The 20,173-nt window shown below is 40.5% G+C and overlaps 1 protein-coding gene across 2 annotated transcripts in view; it reads left to right on the top strand.

Annotated features, from left to right (window-relative positions):
• The window catches only part of LOC306771195 (thyroid hormone receptor alpha-B), a 48,588-nt gene extending 38,796 nt beyond the window's left edge, over nt 1-9,792 (top strand). For both annotated transcript variants that reach the window (XM_079260302.1, XM_079260301.1), the window contains exons 6-8: nt 106-252; nt 6,167-6,425; nt 8,739-9,792. In XM_079260302.1, coding sequence (XP_079116428.1) covers nt 106-252; nt 6,167-6,425; nt 8,739-8,989 — 657 coding nt within the window. In that variant the 3' untranslated portion in view covers nt 8,990-9,792. The remainder of the gene's footprint in view (nt 1-105; nt 253-6,166; nt 6,426-8,738) is intronic.
• The last annotated feature ends 10,381 nt before the right edge of the window (nt 9,793-20,173 follow it).

Genomic DNA, 20,173 nt, shown 5'->3' with positions numbered 1-20,173 from the left:
TTTTCATCTTTTCTTGTGGGAGTTGTTCAGGTTTAAAGTTTCAGACAGCCTCTTTATTTCTTCTCCGATCTAATTTTCATCCGTAACCTTAATTCTCCTTTGCAGCCAGACAAAATCGGCCAGTCTCCAGTTGCCCCGACGTCAGATGGAGACAAGGTGGACCTGGAGGCCTTCAGCGAATTCACCAAGATTATCACCCCTGCCATCACCCGTGTTGTCGACTTTGCCAAAAAACTGCCCATGTTCTCTGAGGTGAGTGCGGCTTCGACTTTCTTGCAGCACGTTGAAGGGGAAAGAAAGTGAAGTAGACATTGCCAGGTTCCTGTCAGGGCGTGATAAGGAAAAAGTTTGATTTAAGAGGTCAGTTTATCAGCTGAAGAGAAGCACATGCTGCAAGGCTCTAAGTCTCTACGGTTCCATGAAGGTTTTTCACCTGTAAGATATCCTGGTTTATTCCAGCTTAATGATTAAATAAAAAAAAGAGGAAAGTCAGACACACAAATCAGTGGCTGATAATTGATACAGCTGCTTCAGCAGCCAGATTTGAGCAGCCTTTGTTTCTAACAAAAGCTCGTCCTGCCTTCATTAGCGAACGTATACTCATGCATCTTGTTTCTGCTGCTTGTAATGACACATTATGGCTTGCGGGTGATGATGAGGGTGGCTGAGTTATTCTGGAAGGGGACAGCTGCAGTGAAAGATCAGTGTGAGCAGCAATCTGCAATGCGATGAATCACAGAGGGCGAAAAAGCTGCGACTGTAATTCTTCATGAAGCATAAATCACAACTTGGCTTGACAGTAGAGGTCATCCCTTCCTGTTAATCAGCAAATCTTGAATTAAAAGGAATGAATCATTACTTGTGTTATAGATCACACCGTTCGTAAAGAGCCCCTGATACAGCAGCTGGATGTTCTGGAGGTTGCAGTCTTAACACTGAGGACATAATCCTATTCTCAGTAGATGAGATAATATTAGAAAAGGCTCCTAATTGAATCAGATGAGAACCTGTTTAAGCTGACATGAGATCTCTGCGCTGATGAGACTGAAAAGAAGCAACGCCAGGAGTCACTTAGCTTCTGGACATTCATTTGTGGCTCTCCGTCAGATGGATGCAGCTGTAAATGAATTAGAAGCATTTACTTTGAACCCCCCCCCCCCCCCCCCCCCCCCCCACAAATTTACGAGACAAATCAAGGCAGAAAACGCCTGTTAATCTGCTCAGCTGTCGGGAGCAACGCAGGAAGAAACGAGCTTACATCCAGGTGAGATTAATTCAGCACAGCAGCGTCTGCAGATTTAATAAAACCAGTTTTAACTCAGAAAATCTAATATCCATGTAAATCAGCAGGGTTTTAGTCTCAATCTGCGTTCAGTAATGGAAACAAATGTCCACTTCTTTTCAATCCGTGTTTATATTTTCTCATGCCTTCATCTTTACGTCTGCACCTTTCTGATAAAAACACGGTAACTTGTGGGAATAACAAAGCAGCTAAACCATGTGGGACTTGTCTGGGATAATTCTCCCGGCTAAAAGGAAAATATACAAATCCAATTTATTTATAGAGCGCATTTAAAAACTGCCACTGGCCAAAGTGCGACAGTAGAAGCCACATAAGAGTCACTTAGACCAGTAAAAACTCTCTTGAATGTGTAGAAATGTGTAAACCCAGCAGGAGCTGGAGGTTTCAGACGTGGGGGAGGAAAAAGCCTGAATCACCTCAGAACAACTACGTGAAGCAGCAAATGAAGGGAAACAAGTACAGGAGAGATATGTTTATGCATACATCGTCTCGCTTACAAATGACCAAAAGCAGCTGATTAATGTGGGTTTGCTCTCATTGCTTTCCATCAGAAACATATTTTTCCAATCGCTTTGAAAGATGAGAAACAAATAAAATCCACGAGCGTGTTTGACCACAGGTGTGCACTCTCATGAGGAACTCATGAGGCAGATCATGTTTGGATAGTACAGACAACTACGTAAAAGAAGCCTGGGTCAGTCCTCTGAAAAGCTGCCGTCGTTTTACCTCTGAGACAACATTGGTCTAACAGTTCATTTGTCTTGTTTTTACAAAATACTTTTTTCTTTCTTTATTTATTCTGTATGTTGTTTGTATGAAGAACTTAAAGTTTACCTGACTCTACACATATATGACTCATCCCAAAATATGGTATAACTGCAGCCTAAAATGTCAGATGTTCCTGTCTGATATTCAACAGCTGTGTTTGAGGTGTGTCTGTAATAAGATATAATACTGTACAGAACTCCCAAGCCCCGCCCCCATCTCTTTATAATTTGCTTCCAAGCAGCCAGACTTACTTTTAATTCTTTAAAGTGGTCCTAAGCAATAGTTGTCTAGACTTTATGAAGTTCTTTGGAAGTTTGCATTGGACATTTGGTGCCTTTCACTGATTTCCACTGATTTGCAGTGTTTCTACCTGGCCCTGCGAGGGACCGGCGAGCTGTCCAGGGTGTATCCTGCCTTTCGCCCAAATACTGCTGGGATAGGCTCCAGCTTCCCCGCGACCCTTAATCAGACTAAGCGGTTGGGATAATGAATGAATAAATGTTTCTACCTGACCTTTTTTTTTTTTTGAAAGCTTCCTAATATTGATTTAATAATGATTCAAGTTGAAAAATAGTACATGACCAATTGTGTTTGTACAGAATAGACAACTCAGAAAAGAACCAGTTTTTAATTGTATCTTAGTTGCATTTACAAAAACTGCCAACAATAATACAGTATGACAGGCATGACAAGGTATTTTTGCAGCAACAAGTTGATTTCCAAAGAGCTGTGAGCTGAAAACTCAGCATATCTGAAGCTTGGTGAGAAAACTAAGCAGAGTCAGAAGGTGTGTGAAGGAGCTAAGTCTACACTAAGCTAATACTAATGTGTCAGGCCTAGAAGTTATACACAGCTGATGTAGAAAATCTGAAAATGAAATGCTTCAGAGATAAGAAGGAATCCAGCAAAGACCTGGCGCATGACCAGAGAGATACATCTGGACCTTCAGGTGATCATCTACTGTTCAGTTAAGCCTCATCAGAAATGATTTCTATGGAAGGGAGGCTGTCAAGAAGCCATTCTGAAGGAGTGGAGTCAGAGAGAAAAGGCTGAGGGATGCCAAATGTCACAAGACCAGGGCTGAATATCAGCATGTACGGGTCTGATGGAGTAAGAAGGAGTAAGAAGCTGGAGTCTATCCCAGCTACCATCGGGCCAGAGGCAGAGTACACCCTGGACAGGTCACCAGTCCATCACAGTAGTCCTAAAGATTCTTCACAGAAATCACAAAGCGCTGCTGAAGAAGAAGAGTCAAATAAAATATTCACCTTCAAGCTCGTTTAAAAAAACTCTGTTTTTTCAGAATCAGAAATAGTTTTACTGCCGTTGTCAGTGAGAGGTTTGACAAACTAGGAATTTTTCCTGCTGTAGTGGTGCAACACGGAACAAAGAATAAAATAACACTTTAACATAAAGAGGCATGGCACAGACATGTGCATCTGTGCACTTAAAGGCAGAGTATGTAAGATTTCAAGGCCATTCTTTCCACCACCAGGTGGCAAACACCAGGTCGTGTGCAAAACCGCAAAACTGCTACCTCCACAAACGACCACAGGTTGGCAGTAATGAGCAAAACTCACCCCTCACCCCTCCTCCTTGCCAGCTCCAATGAGGGCAGGAATCACTTGTGAGCTGTAGCTCAGAGCCGCTCTGCAATAAATGGGCTTATACTCCCCCTACTGGTGGAAAAAAGTACTTTTTTTTTACTGTCCAGAAAACATTCAAGAAGTGTCTTTGTCATTAATTAAACTTGTAATTTAATAACGCATTAAATATGGACAGACTGGAACCTACATGTTTAAAAAACTATCTAATTATGATTGTAGTTACTTTTTGAGTTAATTTATTTTGAAAATATTGAAAATCTTACATAGTCTATCTTTAAAGAAATAGTTGGAAAATATCTTAGCTTGAATTCTTCAGTTTTTCTGTGCTTTATTGATGCAACAAAGGCATTTGATATAGTAAATCATTATAAGCTATTTATTAAATTAATCAACAGAGGTTTACCTAAGTATCTGGTTCGGGTTATAGTGTTTTAGTATGCAAATTAAGTCATGCTTGTAAAGTGGGACAATGCTTTTTCTGAGCCTTTTCATGTGTCATGGTGTTAGACAAGGAGGATTTTTATCTCCAGTTTTATTTAATGTTTACATTGATGAGTTTTCCTCACAATTAAACAGGTGTAAAACAGGTTGTGAATCATCTCATGTATGCAGACGATTTGGTGATAATCAGCCCATACAGTGCAGGAATGCAACAATTGTTAAAAATTCGTTCGGACGTTGGCATCAATCATGATTTAATGTATAATCCTGCAAAGAGTAAAATGATGATTGTAAGAAGCAAAGAAAATAAGAATGTGACATTCCCCAACTTTTATTTCTCAAATGCTGCAATGAGGTTAAATATCTTGATCATTTTGTTACTGAGGACGGGTGTGATGACAGAGATATTCAGAGACTATATTGTAAACTGTATGTGCTGCTGCGTAAGTTCAGCAAGTGTTCCTCTAATGTGAAATGTGCCCTGTTTAGAGCCTTTTGTACACCGCCCCTTTGTGGTGTCACTACAGGCGATACACTATTCATTGACAGACTGTGGCTTATAATACCACATTTAGGCTGGTGATGGGGGATGCCCAGGTGGAACAGTGCCAGGCAGTTGCTTGTAGAGAATCACATCCCAACTTGTGTGGCACTGCTAAGACATTTAATGTTTAAACTGATGCAGCAGCTGGAGGAGTTAGACAACTCCATCATACAGGCTTTAATAAACCTTCAGCTGAGCTGTTGTCACCACACCTCTGATCCTCTGAGGAAACATTAGATGGAGAAACTGTTTACCGATCAAATGGACTCATTTGTGTGTTATCTGTGTATCTATGTATCTATGTTTGATGATGATGTTTCTTTACATATATATATATATATATATATATATATATATATATATATATATATAGAGAGAGAGATAGAGAGAGAGAGAGAGAGAGAGAGAGAGAGAGAGAGAGAGAGATGGACTATTGTGTCTGTATTAAATATTAAATTAAAAAAATTGAAATAAAGCTATAAGGCATGCAATGAAAATGAGCTAAAATAGAAAGCACTCTGACAATATAAACAAACATGTAACAAGTAGTAGTGTGGGATGGTGGTGTCAAACAGCAACAACATAATGTAAGCAGTCAGTGCAAATGACACGAGGTAATTGGTGTCCATGAGCTCGAAACAGAGTTACGTAGCGTTCATGAGTCTGATGGCAGAGCCTTTTCACCTTTCTGATTTCCTCTTTTCTTGCTAGTTTTCAAGAAAAGAGAGTTATTAATCTTTTGCACAATAAACTGCAACTGTTCATGGAAGATGATAGATAGCTCTTCGGGTCATATAAATTGCTAGTTTTATTGCAAATGCTGAGACCAAAGACAAATTTCCTGCCTTGGTGGGTTAATAAAGTACTTCTATCTATCTATCTAAATTGAAATCTGTATGTGATTTATTGCAAATTAAAACTTAGGCTGGTATGGTGTCAAAATAACAATGTGATGAAATGTGAAATAAGTTGTAGCAATAATGAAGTTAATATACAAATATATTTTCTATTAAGTCACCTTATAATGTGAAGTATTGTCATATTTTCAGCTCGCTCCTGCAGTGATGAACACCATGTAAATCTTTTCGGTAACGGGTATCCTGGATCCTGAGACAGTGGATGGGATGTATTAATCCAAACACGCCACATGGAGGGAATTCGCACTTATATTTGAGTGGTTATTACACCCCTCACTGTACCATCCAGTTTACTCACTATGCCAACTTGTTAAAGGGAAAGATTTAACCAATAAGAATCCATTTTTATCAAACATATTTTCATTTTAGATTCTTTCATTTTGGTTCGGTTTCAATAGATCACAAAAGGAAAAAAATGGAAATTACTTCACAGTTAATAACCACTAGCTTTCCAAAGTCATGCAACCAAGACATTCATTTGCTTAACAGCGTTGATAAAAGCCCGTCCAAGTGGATTGTTACGGCATCAATACTAAGAGTCAAGCACCAGATTTCTGAAGGTATTAAAAATGTATTTGTTCTGCAGCTGCCTTGTGAAGACCAGATCATCCTGTTGAAGGGCTGCTGCATGGAGATCATGTCGCTGCGAGCCGCCATTCGCTATGATCCCGAGAGCGAGACGCTGACGCTGAGCGGGGAGATGGCTGTGAAGCGTGAGCAGCTGAAGAACGGAGGGCTGGGCGTGGTGTCTGACGCCATCTTTGATTTGGGCAAAAGCCTGGCGCAGTTCAACCTGGACGACACGGAGGTGGCGCTGCTGCAGGCTGTGCTTCTCATGAGTTCAGGTAGTTTTAGCACCACAATGTCTGCACTGGACATTTCCCAAACTTCAGATTCCTTCATGCCAGGAGAATCTCAGGCTTTGCTTCCTGCAATTTATAAGCAAATATTTAGTCTGCATTTCCCTTCAGGAAATCCTGGATGGTTTCTTTTCCAATTCATTAACTGCTTCTGAACATAGTGTGACCTATTTAATGAAAATATAATTAAACACTGATGATAAAAGTTCACCTACATATTCAGAGTTGAATGAAAAAAACTTTCATTCTTGATTTGTTTTAATAAAAATGAAACTTTGAAGACTTTTTGGACAAAAGACACGTCACATAATGTTTTTGTATAATTAAATTCATGCAAATAGAAACAATGTAATAAAGTAGGAGAAGTATAGCTATTGTCAGACTAAAAACAATATGTCAGCCTTTTCTTCGTGAGAGCCCCCCTGCACAGGGTGCAAATTCATCCACTGCAGTGATCTTAAATCCAGGTCCTCCAGGACCAGTGTCCTGCAGGTTTTCCAAGTGTCCCAGCTGCAACACACCTGATTCAAATCAATGTGTATTTAGCAGACATATGCAGAGCTTGTCAGAGTCTGGTGTTCCAGCAGGGACATGAGGGAAACCTACAGGACACCTAGCCTTGAAGACCAGGATTGAGGATCCCTGCACTGCAAAATATCTGTGGACAAGCAAGGAAGCATCAGTTTTAACATGCAGCTTACTAACATTACAGGGAGAAACTCAACAATCAGACGTTCGCATAAAAACCAAACACACTTTAACCCTACTTAATCAAATAGGTTTTTCTGTCAATATTCCACTTTGAGCAAACTATACAAACAAGGAGTCACATGAAGCAGACACTCCGTTGATTACAAAGACGTCTGTACCTTCACTGTGTGGTAAAAACTCTGTAAGATAGCAGATGAAGTCGTAGACTAAATGAAATCAGTCATAAGCTGTAACTGCTTTTCCACCTCAGCAACTGAGACATTAAAAAACCTTTGAGCATTTCCTCAAGGTAAAAACAAAAAATTCCTTCCCCCCCAAAGTAGAGTCATAGGACTGTTAAGATTCCTCACAACTCTTGAGTAGCAGGGCAATGTGGTGCAGAACTCTGGTGGAACATACTTAGTCCTGGTTCTGACTCTGAACAAAAGGCCGCTTCACTAGTTCCTTAAGGCTGGTTTTTACTTGTGTGGCGTCTTTGTGAGGTTGGTTACGGCATATCACTGTGGGCTCTGCAAAGGTCTGCAGATGCTCGCAGTGCACATCTTCGAACCTGACGTGCAGCTATAAGAACGCAGCTAATTGGAAGTACTCCCTTTTCAGAGATTGGTCAGAATGTGATGCCGTGTTTCTGGAAGTTTGGGGTCGTATCACTGAATGATTGTTCTAAAACAGGAAATACTTGCCAAAACCAAAGCGAACCTTAAAAAAACGGCAATACCACCACCAGATCGGGAAAAGAAACTGCAACATGACGTTTTCACCAAGCGGCAACCTTCGGCGGTTAAAAGTGAAGCCTATGCGGAAGTGGATAAAACTGTAGTTCCCCCTTCATCCACTAGGGGCTGCAAAACAGAGCAAATCCCCATAGACTCCCATGTTAAAAAGACCAACTTCACAGCAGATATAAACATGTTTACAGCCTGGTTTAAAAATCCATTTTCAGTTTAATAGGTCAGGTTTACCTTCATGACAACTGCGGGGGCAGTTTTAAAGAAATTTAATCTCACAGTTCAGGCGTGTCCTTTTGATTGACAGGTACCAATCTCCGGCTTCAAGTCAGAACGTAGAACAACCGCGGTTTTTAGCCGGTTAACAACGTGGTTTAGCTTTAGCCCACTTACCTCCGTAAGCTGGTTAGCTCCCGTTATCTCGGGGTTAGCTCGGTTAGCTTTGAGCTACAGAAAGCTCGGAGTTCGCTCGATGTCAATCATCCACCATGACGCTCACACCCCCCCTCTCAGCACCACCTCTTTGCCCACATTTGTATTTTCCGGGCGAAACAATGCGCATGACGCTGCCAACATGGCGATGGTAGGAACCGCCCACCAAGCTTCAATTCAGCTCTTCAGAAACCTACGGGTGACGTCACGGAGGCTCCGCCCATCTCTTTATATACAGTCTATGGTTTTCCCCCAAACTGGAGTGTAAACACAGACTCAGTCTGTGTTTCAGACGTCACACAAGTATAAACCAGCCTTTAGTTGCTTCACTCCCCAAAGTTTTTCCTCATCTTCCCACCATCTTTCCACTTTTTGGCCTACAGCTTCTTCATATCACCTTCACTCTCTTCTCCTCTTCATCCCTCAGACCGTTCAGGTTTAACCTGTGTGGACAAGATCGAGAAGTGCCAGGAGACCTACCTTCTGGCGTTCGAGCACTACATCAACTACCGCAAGCACAACATTCCCCACTTCTGGCCGAAGCTCCTGATGAAGGTGACGGACTTGCGGATGATCGGGGCGTGCCACGCCAGCCGATTCCTCCATATGAAGGTGGAGTGTCCCAACGAACTCTTCCCCCCGCTCTTCCTCGAGGTCTTCGAGGAACAGGAAGTGTGAAACGCTGCGGTGGGAAGAGAAAAATTGGGGGCAAAAAATGGGAGACGGGCTAAAGCCATCGCTTTTGTAAGCGGGAAAGGATGGAAGGAAAGTCTCATCGGCAGGAATCTGCGAATCTCCGACATCACATTCACATGTTGTGGTTTTAACAACTGGAAACAATAACCTGAAGAACACACCAGCAGCAGGAGAGTCTAACAAAGGATTTTGTTTTGTGAACATCTCCTCCACTTCTTTCTCGTCCTTATACCCACCCCTGTTTTAAAATTTGTGTGGGGGCCCTTCTGTCTGAGCATGATGTCTTATCCAGTAAGAGTTGTAGCCATTTGCCAAGACACATACATCAACAAACACTCACGCACACACACACGCACTCAGCCGCAGCTTGTTCCACCTCAGTTTTTCAGGGCAGCGCTCGTAGGGGTCAGTTTCCCCTCCTTGTCTTGTTTTCTTTCTTGTTTTGGCAGCGGTCTCGTGTTTTGATGCCCACATTTCCAGCGTCAAAGTTGGTCAGCACCTCTCAGTATTATTTCTGAATAAGTGTTAAAGTAGTTGTTCAGAAAATATGGACAAAAGTGGCAGATTATTTTCACACAGCCACGCCGGCAATCAGCACACACTGCACAGTGAAATTCCAGCAGACATTGGATGGATCTTTCTGGTGTTTAATGGCTGTAATGAAGCAGAGCTACCAGACCTAGTTAGCAGTAACTCAATCTGAGCCGTTACCGCTGTTGTTGTTTTAGCTGGTTTTGTTTGGTTTTTTTGGAGCTGCTTTTTCTCTCAGATCCCACTGAAACCGGTGCTATATTTATACAAGGCTACTCCAGTTTTATGAAATTGTGTTGTCTACCTGTAACAAGACCGTGCAGACCATGGCTCCATATCTACCTTCATTTTTGTCATCGGACCGGCTCCTGTGACAGAGAACACACACACAAACACACACATGAGCAGATTTGCCTTGTCACTGCCTGCGCTGCTTGAGCCAGCAGCCTACCGTCTTATGAATGACAATGAAGCCCTTCTCTCTCGACGCGTTACTGCATTGAAGGAAGGGAAGAAGAGGGAAAAAAGGAGAGGGGGAGGAGGAAGGGACACCCTTGGAGGAGGAGAGAGAGGAGGAGCAGAGACAGAGAGGAAATACGATGTATCTGGACTGCAGAGTCAGAACGGGGCTCAGGAGTAAATCTTCCACGCCCTGCCTCAGTGGAGGTTTTGAATTGCAGCAGCCACCAGCAAGACAGCAAAGCTCATCTTACATACCCTGTCTCCCTCTTTTGTCTTACACACACGCACACATTCACACACATATATGAACATAAAAACACACAACTTCACCTCAGAGTAACGTGAATGCCTCATTTTACTGTACGCGCTGCACGGCAGTGTTGATTTATGGCCCTAACCTGCAGGGTTTTTTTCTTTTTACAGAGTCCCTTCCTCATGGACTCAACTCAGTGTGGCCCCTGTGGGTTTCCATACACATTTGCCTTTTTTTTTTTCTTTTCTTTTAAAACCATGGGCGTCACTGAGAGCAGGCAAATGCCAAGAAGGCTACCATTTACCTCAAAATGGACACACCCCAAGGCTGGGGCAGCAATACTGCCCCTGTGGTGTCAGGCACTACCTCACCTCTGTGGACACAGGGCAGCTGCCCACAGCCTACACACAGACGTACACACTTGTAGTCGTGGAAAGACAAAACACTTGCATCACACACACACACACACACACTTGGTTCAAATGAAATACCACTGAAGACAGGAGGGCCAACCATCCCCCTGCAAGGGGTTTTTACCGTCTCCAGGAAATGGTACCCATTACATTTGGGTTGTCTGGTTTTCTGTTTTATGGGACCAAGTGTCTTTTTATCTTTATTTTTTTTAAGATTTGCATGTTTCTGTAAAAGCAGAAACTGACACACGTGACAGCATGGAAGTCCAACATGGTAGCGAGAAGAAAGAGGATGGATAAGTCGCTGAAAACCCACGCTGGCCGCGCCCGTTGAATTAGCATGTATAGAAAGGGCGGATCTGTCTGTTTCACAATGACTTTCCATAGCACACATACGATGGCTGCCAACGGAAGTGGAAAACCAGCTTCCACTCGTGGACGGGCAGCGCATTGGACAAAATAAATTCAATTTGTCTCATGCGCTTCCCCACTTTCTCACTACTTTCTCATGTGGAATATCTACGGCAGATATCATAAGCGTGATAGCCAAATGACCAGTGAAGAATGTTGATTTGCTCATAAAAGCCCACTCTGTTCATTCCAATCCTGGGGCCAAGCCAAATCTAAATGGGTTTACCACCTGTGCAAGTAGAGAATGACAGAAACGGTGACTAAAAAGTCCGTTCAAACTGGACGCTGGTGGACGATGAGTAGTCTACTCCCCTCAGAGCAGAGCAGAGGAACATGTGGTACAAATCATGGATAACCATCCACGATAGAAGGAGAGAGGAACTGGAACACCAGCTCTGGTCACAGTGATGGAATCCCTTTTACCACCTCAATCCATCGCCACCTCTGTTCCTTTACTCCAGCTATTACTCCATGATCGTCTCTGGAGCCCAGCTCAGACCACCTTCACAACAGACTCCCACTCAGCCAGGCTGGTGAGAGTTTTTGCACTACTGCAGCGGTCCTCCCTTTCACCCCTTTAGCTCCTCAATCCTCAGTGCACATAACTTCGCCCAACTCGGTTGCAATGAGAATCCTGAACTGCTCTGTGTAACAGAGGATGACAGCTGCAGTGGGCTCAGTCCCAAACCTGTCCTGTCATCAGTATTAGACCAACAGCACACAACCAGTCCCAACAAAGGGGGTGAAGGGAGATCCATGCGTAGGGGGACTGTGTAGCACTTAACCCTTCTCCTTGTAATATTCATCATCCTCCCTACAGAAGAGCCAGTCCACATTTCAGCATTGGAGCCATATAAAGATTTTTCCGCTGAGTAGTTCACCCCCAGTTTGACCCAGAATCGCTGACACGAGCAGAATTCAGGCCTGTCCCTTGTGAGACAAGGCGGGCCACGACTGCCCCTCGCAGCGTCACCACCAATTTGAATGTTGAATGGCAAAAAGGAGCAGCAACAACACCAAGAGACTTTTAGAGAATGTAACGATCCAAGAGAAGGAAGAAAAAGCTGGCGGCCGCGCCCCCCTCCCCCCCAACCCTACTGCCATTACTGACATGAGAGTGGGAGATGTGGTCAGTTGTAGGGACACAAAAAACCAACAACATGGAGGAAAGATGAGATGTTGGGAAAGAAGAGATGTTGGGATGCCCAAGGTCTCTTCAAAATTTGCCCAAATATGCCCTCTCCCTTTACCCCTCCCCCCTCCGTCCTCCCAGCTTTCACATTGTGGGGGTGAGAAAGAGATCCCACATTCCAGAGATGCAGGTTTGGAAAACGTCTTTGTAAAAGAACTGGATGAGAAAGATGAAAAAATATCGATGTCCTTTTGCTGAGCTGACTCGGTATGTTTGTGTGAGACTGAGGGGGGGTTATAATGCTGCTTTACCTTCTGAAAGAAATTCTATGAAATGATTATGAATCCATAAAACAAAATTAAGACAGGACTTATAAAGAAAGTAAAAAAAAAAAGACTCCTAAACAAAATTTATCGGAGAATTCTTTGTTTTTGTTTTATTGTTTCATTTGTTGTCATTGTTCATATTTCTGTTTGTATTTTTGACATTTTACCTGCTCTGTGTAAAGGAGGAAAAAAGAAAAAAAACAAAACAAAAACGCCTGTCGTCACTTTTTGACCATGCGTGCAGTGTAACATAGAAAATATTTCACTTCTTTGTCCACATCTGTTGTTTGTTTTCATAAGCCAACTGTTTGTCTGTGTATATATATATATACATGTATATATATATATATATACATGTATATATATATATATATACACACATGTGTATATATATATATATATATATATATATATATATATATACACATGTATATATATATATATATATATATATGTGTGTATATATATATATATATACATGTATATATATATATATATATATACATGTATATATATATATATATACATGTATATATATATATATATATACACACATGTGTATATATATATATATATATATATACACATGTATATATATATATATATATATATATATATATGTGTGTATATATATATATATATATACATGTATATATATATATATATATATATACATGTGTATATATATATACATGTGTATATATATATACATGTGTGTATATATATATATATATATACATGTATATATATATATATATATATATATATACATGTATATATATATATATATATACATGTATATATATACATGTATATATATACATGTGTATATATATATATATATATATACGTATATATATATATATATATATATATATATATATATATATATATACATGCATATATATATTTGTCTTTTTTTTTATGAAATACAACTCTGAAAAAAAATAAGTAGAAGAAATAATGCAACATGAACTGAAAACAGAAAAAAAAAACTGAAACACATTGTCATACCTCACACAACACAAAAGTCAAAGGAACATGCGAGGAGTCTGATTTTGCAGGCACATGTGAAAGTTAAATGCATATTTAGATGTTCAAAAGGAAAAAAAAAAGGAAGATAATACATGCTTATGCAAATGCAGCAGTGTAAGTTAGAAAAGGACTCTTCCCTCAAGCTTTGGGGCCCTCTTATTAAGTTTTTGCTCTTTTTTGGATTCTGACTTCTGTGAGTGTTTTCTGGAACTGAATGTAGCTGACAGGAGGGGGAGGGGGGCTGGACCTGAGCCCGCCACCCACAACCTAACTTCCACACACCAGCAGAAAGGATAGTGGTGTCACACAGATGTTACAAGATAAAACATAAATAAACAACAAAAAACTGAGAATATATATTGCCCATCCGAAAGGTGCAATACAATGTTGTGTATTTTTGTATGTTTTCTGTTTTGATTTTGTTTTCTTGTTTATTTTTTCTTTCTTTTTATTTTTTGGCCATAAACAAGGATGTAAATACAAATAATACCTATAACACTCAAGATTCATTGTAAAAAAAGTAACTGCTCCATCCCACTCTTGTAAGTGGAAAAGAAAAAGCAAAAGAGACGCTTGTTACATGTTTTTTTTTTTTATGTGTGCACCCTCTCACATGTGCATGCAGAACCATGTTTAAAAGTGCCCCGTGACATGAATCATGAACCCTGTGCCTCCTCTTGTTTGCAAAGAGATAGAAGCCTACCCCTCATACGCTCACAACAACATGAGTGCTTATAGTTTTGTGTATGTTGGTCACCTTTTGGAGTCACATTCAGCTTTTTCCGACTAATGATGTGAGTGTTGCCAGCAGTCGGAGTAGCTGCAAGACTGGGAGGTCAGTGGGGGTTGGGAGACGGCCGATATAAATGGGAGGTTATTGTTTTGCAAGCTAACTTTGCTGCTAAACACCCATATTATAGTTGTCTAAAATGGATGTGCCACTTTTGTCCAAAGCACAGATGCGTCCCTGAAGCCAGCCTGAAACTCACCAAGGGTGAATTTGGAAAAAAAAAAAAAAAAGCAAGAATAAGTCAAGCGGGAACCTGAACTTGTTTACAATAAATACACAAGACCTCAGTTACACTCGTCATTAAATGCTGCTTCCACAGATGGAGAGCAGGGATCATCTTTTTAAGCACCTGGCTCTAATGACACTCAAATCATCTCTCAATCTGGTTTGGAAATAAAATTTGGAATTTTTTCTCTAAAAAAAAACAACAACAAAAAAAAAAAAACTGGATCCATTATCCAATCAAGATGCACGGCATAAAGTGTAAATGGGATCTGAGAAGTGCTGCTTTTGGTCTGCGGCTCTGACTGCTTCAAGCTGAAAGTCATTTTGGTGAATTTGGACTGACGACGCCCACAACTCAAACAAACTGCGTGGCTCCCGACCACAACAAGCCGCTTTCACGGCTTTCAGGCTGCTTTTTGCGGAGCTTCGAAAGCCCATCCCTTCATGGATCCCAATTTATTCTGCGTGTTGACACTTTGGACAAGGGTGGAGATTGTTTGTAATGTCTCATGGTTTTATGGTTGTGTTTTGTGTCCCAACTCCCCTCCCCCACCCCACACCCCTCTATGCCAAATGTAAAGTTTGTTAAGACATAAGTAGCAAGATGTCTATGCAATCCCAGCCCCCTGAAATCAAATTTGGCCTGGTTTGAATTCCAGAGGCTCTTTTCAAACCCCAAAGACCCCTTGCTACTCGGTGTGGGTGAGAGCCTGGACCGTTCTGTGGAGCTGGCCTCACGCCCGGCTCATTGGATGATCCCAAGGCTTAGCAGGTCTTCACAGTGGTCTGGAGTCCAGAAAAACGTAGGAGGGGTAACTGGGAATGTTGTGGAGAATGAGGATTCTACAAGATGTGCTTTTTTTTTTTTTTTAATACTGCTCAGAATGTGGCTTGTGTGTGTATGTGTGTGTCGCTTAGAAGTTTGGGTACTGCTGATGTTCGTTTAATCAGATGCTCTCATAGTTTGGTGCATTAAGGCCACACAGTCTGGAATTACTAAGACTGAGATGAGCAGCTAAATTTAGTCCACCTGGATCTGTGCAGCTTCAAACTTTGTGTCTGGTGATGAAACCAACGCAGCGTTACAGAAGTCGATGTTTATAAGTAAACGAGCTTACCAAAACCTTTACCTCTGCTTTTGACTCGCGAGGACTGGGAATGACATCATTTGTTATCATAAAACGTATTGTAAAAGAAAAAAGACATCACCTCCTGGAGTTCCAAACCAACAACCTGCTGATCTTTAACGCGAGCACTTAACTAAAAAGCACTTTGAACGGCCAAACCCTCCGATGGAAACTGCTAAAATAAAGAGAAAATTTATCAAATATATATGTGTATATAAAAATTACATGCAAAAGTTTTGCATATTTAAATTATTATTTAAATTAGTTTAACCCCAAATCTTAAAAGAAATTAATCCCTCAAGCCAAAACATTAAATTAAAAAAAAAAAGTTTACAATGATTTTTGATGTAGTGCAATATGTGAGGAAGTGTGATGTATTACTCGACTAATCAGATGTTTGTTTGTTTTTTTCAAATCACCTGTGCGGTGTTTTTGCACCTTTCCAGGAGAGCATCAGCAAGACCCAGTCCACTCACACATCTGCACACACACATACACACATACATACAAATGGCTTTTTGTGACTGGGTAAAAGAAGCTATTGAAGTATTCTCTCAGGTAAACAATAAAAAAAAAATAAAATAAAAAACATTTTCTAATAAATGATGATAAACCTTAGAAGAAACACCATTGTTAGCTCTTCTTTTTGTCTCCATGTACTTTTTTTTTCTGTCTCCAAATGAAAAGCCTTCAAACGTGCAGAATGACGAGAGTTTGACTCCGAGTTGACCTTTTCCAGCCAGAAGTAAACAGCTCTAGAGAGTGTTTTCCTTGTTGTTTGGAAGTGCTTATGAGATGTCTGGGCTCTGTGCTACATGCTGCAGAAGCCCACTCGGCTCGGTGTCATGTGGCATCAATGCAGCCTTTTTAGACACCAGCAGTAAACACAACTTGCATTTCTGCGAGTGTTTACTTGTAAACAAGCAACAAAGTTACCACAAGGCAGTGGGGGACCTTCACATTGCCTAAAACCTTCAACTCTGCTTCAAAACAAACCAAGGAACTTTTTAGGTTTAATCTTTGTATGGTTAGGTTTAGGCAACAAAGTGTCCTGGTTTGGTTTAGGCACGAAAGCCACTTCTTAGATTTAGAAGATTATGTAGTTTTACAGTGTTTACGTTGTGCCCTAAATGGAGAATTAAATTAATCTTCTTTATACATTTTACAGACAAAATGACAGAAGTAAAAGTCTGTTAGTACACATCAAACTCTATATTTTCTTGCTAAAATTATTTTAAGAGAAGAAGAAATTTGACTGAACTTAGTTTTGAAAACATTTACCACCATTTTAGCCTTGCCATACCTTTATTTGGTCTTTTTCTTTTTGCTTCTAAAATATCAGGTTTGTGGTCACTTTTATTTTAAAAACCACATTTTTGGCTTACAACATTATGTTAGTCAATTATTCTCAGTTTTACCTTCATTACTCTCAACTTTCATGATTCTTTTCCTTCCTGGCAGAAATGGGTTCATCAGAAAGTAGTGATTCACACAATTTTATCCATTTGTTTTTCATTCAGATAAGCCATTTCTTTAAAATAAGGCGAGGAGACGAGGTAGCTGCTTTTATCCCTCCTTCCACAGCCGCTTTCTGTTTCACGTTGAGATGTGCCAGCTAAAACTGAGATCATGCATGCTCGTAGGTGTGTGCATGCCAGTGTCCCTGGGAGAGCTGTATGTGAGAGAAGTGTGGCAATGCATTCCTGTGATTTTCTGTGGCGCTCCTTTTGTGTCACCAGTTTCACTTTCCTCTCCATAACCCCCCCCCAACAAAGCACTTTTTCAGGCCGTCGTGCAGGACAGACGTCTATCTTATGATCTTATCCCAGAATGTTACCAATACTGTTGAAGGCAGGCTGCCGGGGAGTAAGGAGGAGGATGTGGGAACCATTTCTCATTGAGGGTGGGGAGATTGCAGGAGATTACAAAAAAAAGAGCTGGTAATATTTCAAAAAGATTGCAAATAACTCCAGCAAGCAAAAACAGGTTTTTGCTGCAGAATAGAGAAGATTATTGGCACAGCTGCACTTCAAGGCTCTGCATTATTATTTTTCTTTCCAAATGATTGCATTATTGATTGCTTCACTATCCCTCCTCTGTGATGTTCTAAAGTTTGTTCTACCCAGGGACAGATTATTTATTAGTAAGGCTTGCACATTGAGAATGTAGAAGAGTTTTATCTCCGGATTGGAGGAAATTTATATGCCAGACGGGTTCAGGACTCCTGAGAGTGATCTTTTTGCTTTCACTCGACATAAAGTGACTAAGTCTAAGCCATTTCTCCAATCAGCAAAGAGAAAATGAGCTGAAAAAGAGGTTATTGTAATATCTGGTCATGGCCCAAAACTTTTACAATAATGATATAAACACAACATCAGTAGAAAACTGGACAAGAATAGACTGCCATTAGTCAAATTCACCCTTTGTTTTTTTATGTTTTTGTTTTCTTTCTTTGGTTTTACACTCAAACTAAGAAGTAAGGAACTTTAAAACAACAATATTTATGTTATAATGTGAATGTTATTCGCATAGATCATGGAAAGACGGAAACATGCATGACTTGCATGCATGTGTAGCTTTGGAGGCCTTGTGTGAATCAAGTTGATGGACAGATTAGATGAAATGGACAAAGACGAGTTATTAGTTTGTCTTATGATGCTTAAATTCTTTCCTGCCCATATATGGGCATGGGGGCGGAGCTTTAGCTAGAACCTTGCAAAGTGATTGGACAAAAATATGAACATTATGGATTTTTCTCAGTTTGATTATTAATTTATTCCTAAAACAGCCACCAGCACACTGAGTTCATTTAGCTAATTATTTCATAATGACTTATGGGAAAAATATTCTGTGTGTATGTTTATAGTCTGCAAAGAATGGCAAGTGGAAATACGTGTTGCTGCGTCCATCTTTTACCTGAACAGTAATAACTGTTCAGGTAAAAGACCCCAAGCTCTTAATGTCTTAACATTAAGAGCTTGGGGTGTTTATAAGTGAGACTGTGGAATGAACATTTAGCGCTGCTCCGACTCTTCATAAAGATGTATAGTTATGGTAATATTTTTATTAACAGACAGCTAAGAATGTACTCCCAAAACTTTCAGAGATAGAAAGTTGGTTAGAAAATTAGAAAAACATCCTGAGATTTGTTTTAACTTGAAGGAGGAGATCTACACTTTTTAATATAATATGCAATGTTAATGAGGTTTGCATCGTTGACGGCTGCTCAGGTTTGATGAACTGGCCTCAAAGGGTGCTTACCATCCTCTTTTCATGGTTCAACATGTCTGCCTTGTCCTCTGTTCTGCCAAACGCCCTCGGAGCGCATTATACTATCAGCCCTCTTGGCACATGGAGCGCACAAACCTGCTGCAAAGTCAAAAGGAAATGCTCAGCCTGAAGAAAGGTTGCATTTATCCTGCACGTAGCAGCTTCAAATCACTTTATACACCAGCAAGTCACCAAAACCCCTCTGCTCGAGGCTTCATGTCCACTGGGAATGTCTCCGTTGTAGCGCATCTTACTCACATTCTTTACACCAGATTGAGCACTTACTTTAGCATACGTACACTGTTGTGTATCTTCAGCACTTTCCTGGTGGACACGAGTTCTATGTCTTGTATGCAGCAATCAGTCTATTGCTACATCAGGTTATTTTGTGCCGATTTCTGTGAACTACATGTTTTTGTAGTCGTGATTTTACAATCAAAGTTAATGTGAAACTAAAGCATATGCACAGAAATATCCCCATAAGAGTCAATAGTGCAAAGAAGGTTCATTTTTCTTTATGTAAAAATAAAAATGCAACTTTTAAGGGTTAAACAGTTCATCTAAATGCACCATTTTCTAAAAACCTAGTTTCAAAGATGTTTTATTTTCAAGCTAAACAAAAAGGTCCTGAACATAATTCTGCAAGCAACATAGCTGCAGCCGTCTGCTACGTTTTATTTGATGTTTCTGTTCATCTCTCTCCCCGTTCAGCCTGCTTAATGCATCTCTTATTCTGAACCACAGTCGAATAACCTCATCAAAACTGAAAAAGCAACTGAGCTCTGCAAAGAACTGCAGCCCACAATCATTCATTAGACTTCTACATCACTCTTATTAGATTTCCCCTTATTTCCACTGTGACTGCAGAGGCTGCGTGGAACACTGGGTTCTGCAGATACTCAGGGGTCGAGTTTTCCGAACACGGATAGGCAGATGGTGCCAAAGACAGTATGTTAAGTATTTATTATGTTTGTGGACAATGTGCCAAACAGCTGTCTGTGCAGATGATCACTAAGGCAAATAAAATCATGGCTGGAGAGGAGCTGGGCTGAAGTTTGATTCAGATTTATGTTGATGCATCAAACAAATGAGGTAAAAAATGATGCTGCAATGGTGAACATTCATTTTAGAAATTACATAAAAAAGAGAAGGTTCTGCGGTCATATAAAGATTTATAGACAATGAATTTCC

The sequence above is a fragment of the Telmatherina bonti genome (genome assembly GCF_933228915.1).
Source record: "Telmatherina bonti genome assembly, chromosome: 21".
NCBI lineage: Eukaryota > Metazoa > Chordata > Actinopteri > Atheriniformes > Telmatherinidae > Telmatherina > Telmatherina bonti.
This window is presented reverse-complemented; position numbering and strand designations above follow the sequence as displayed.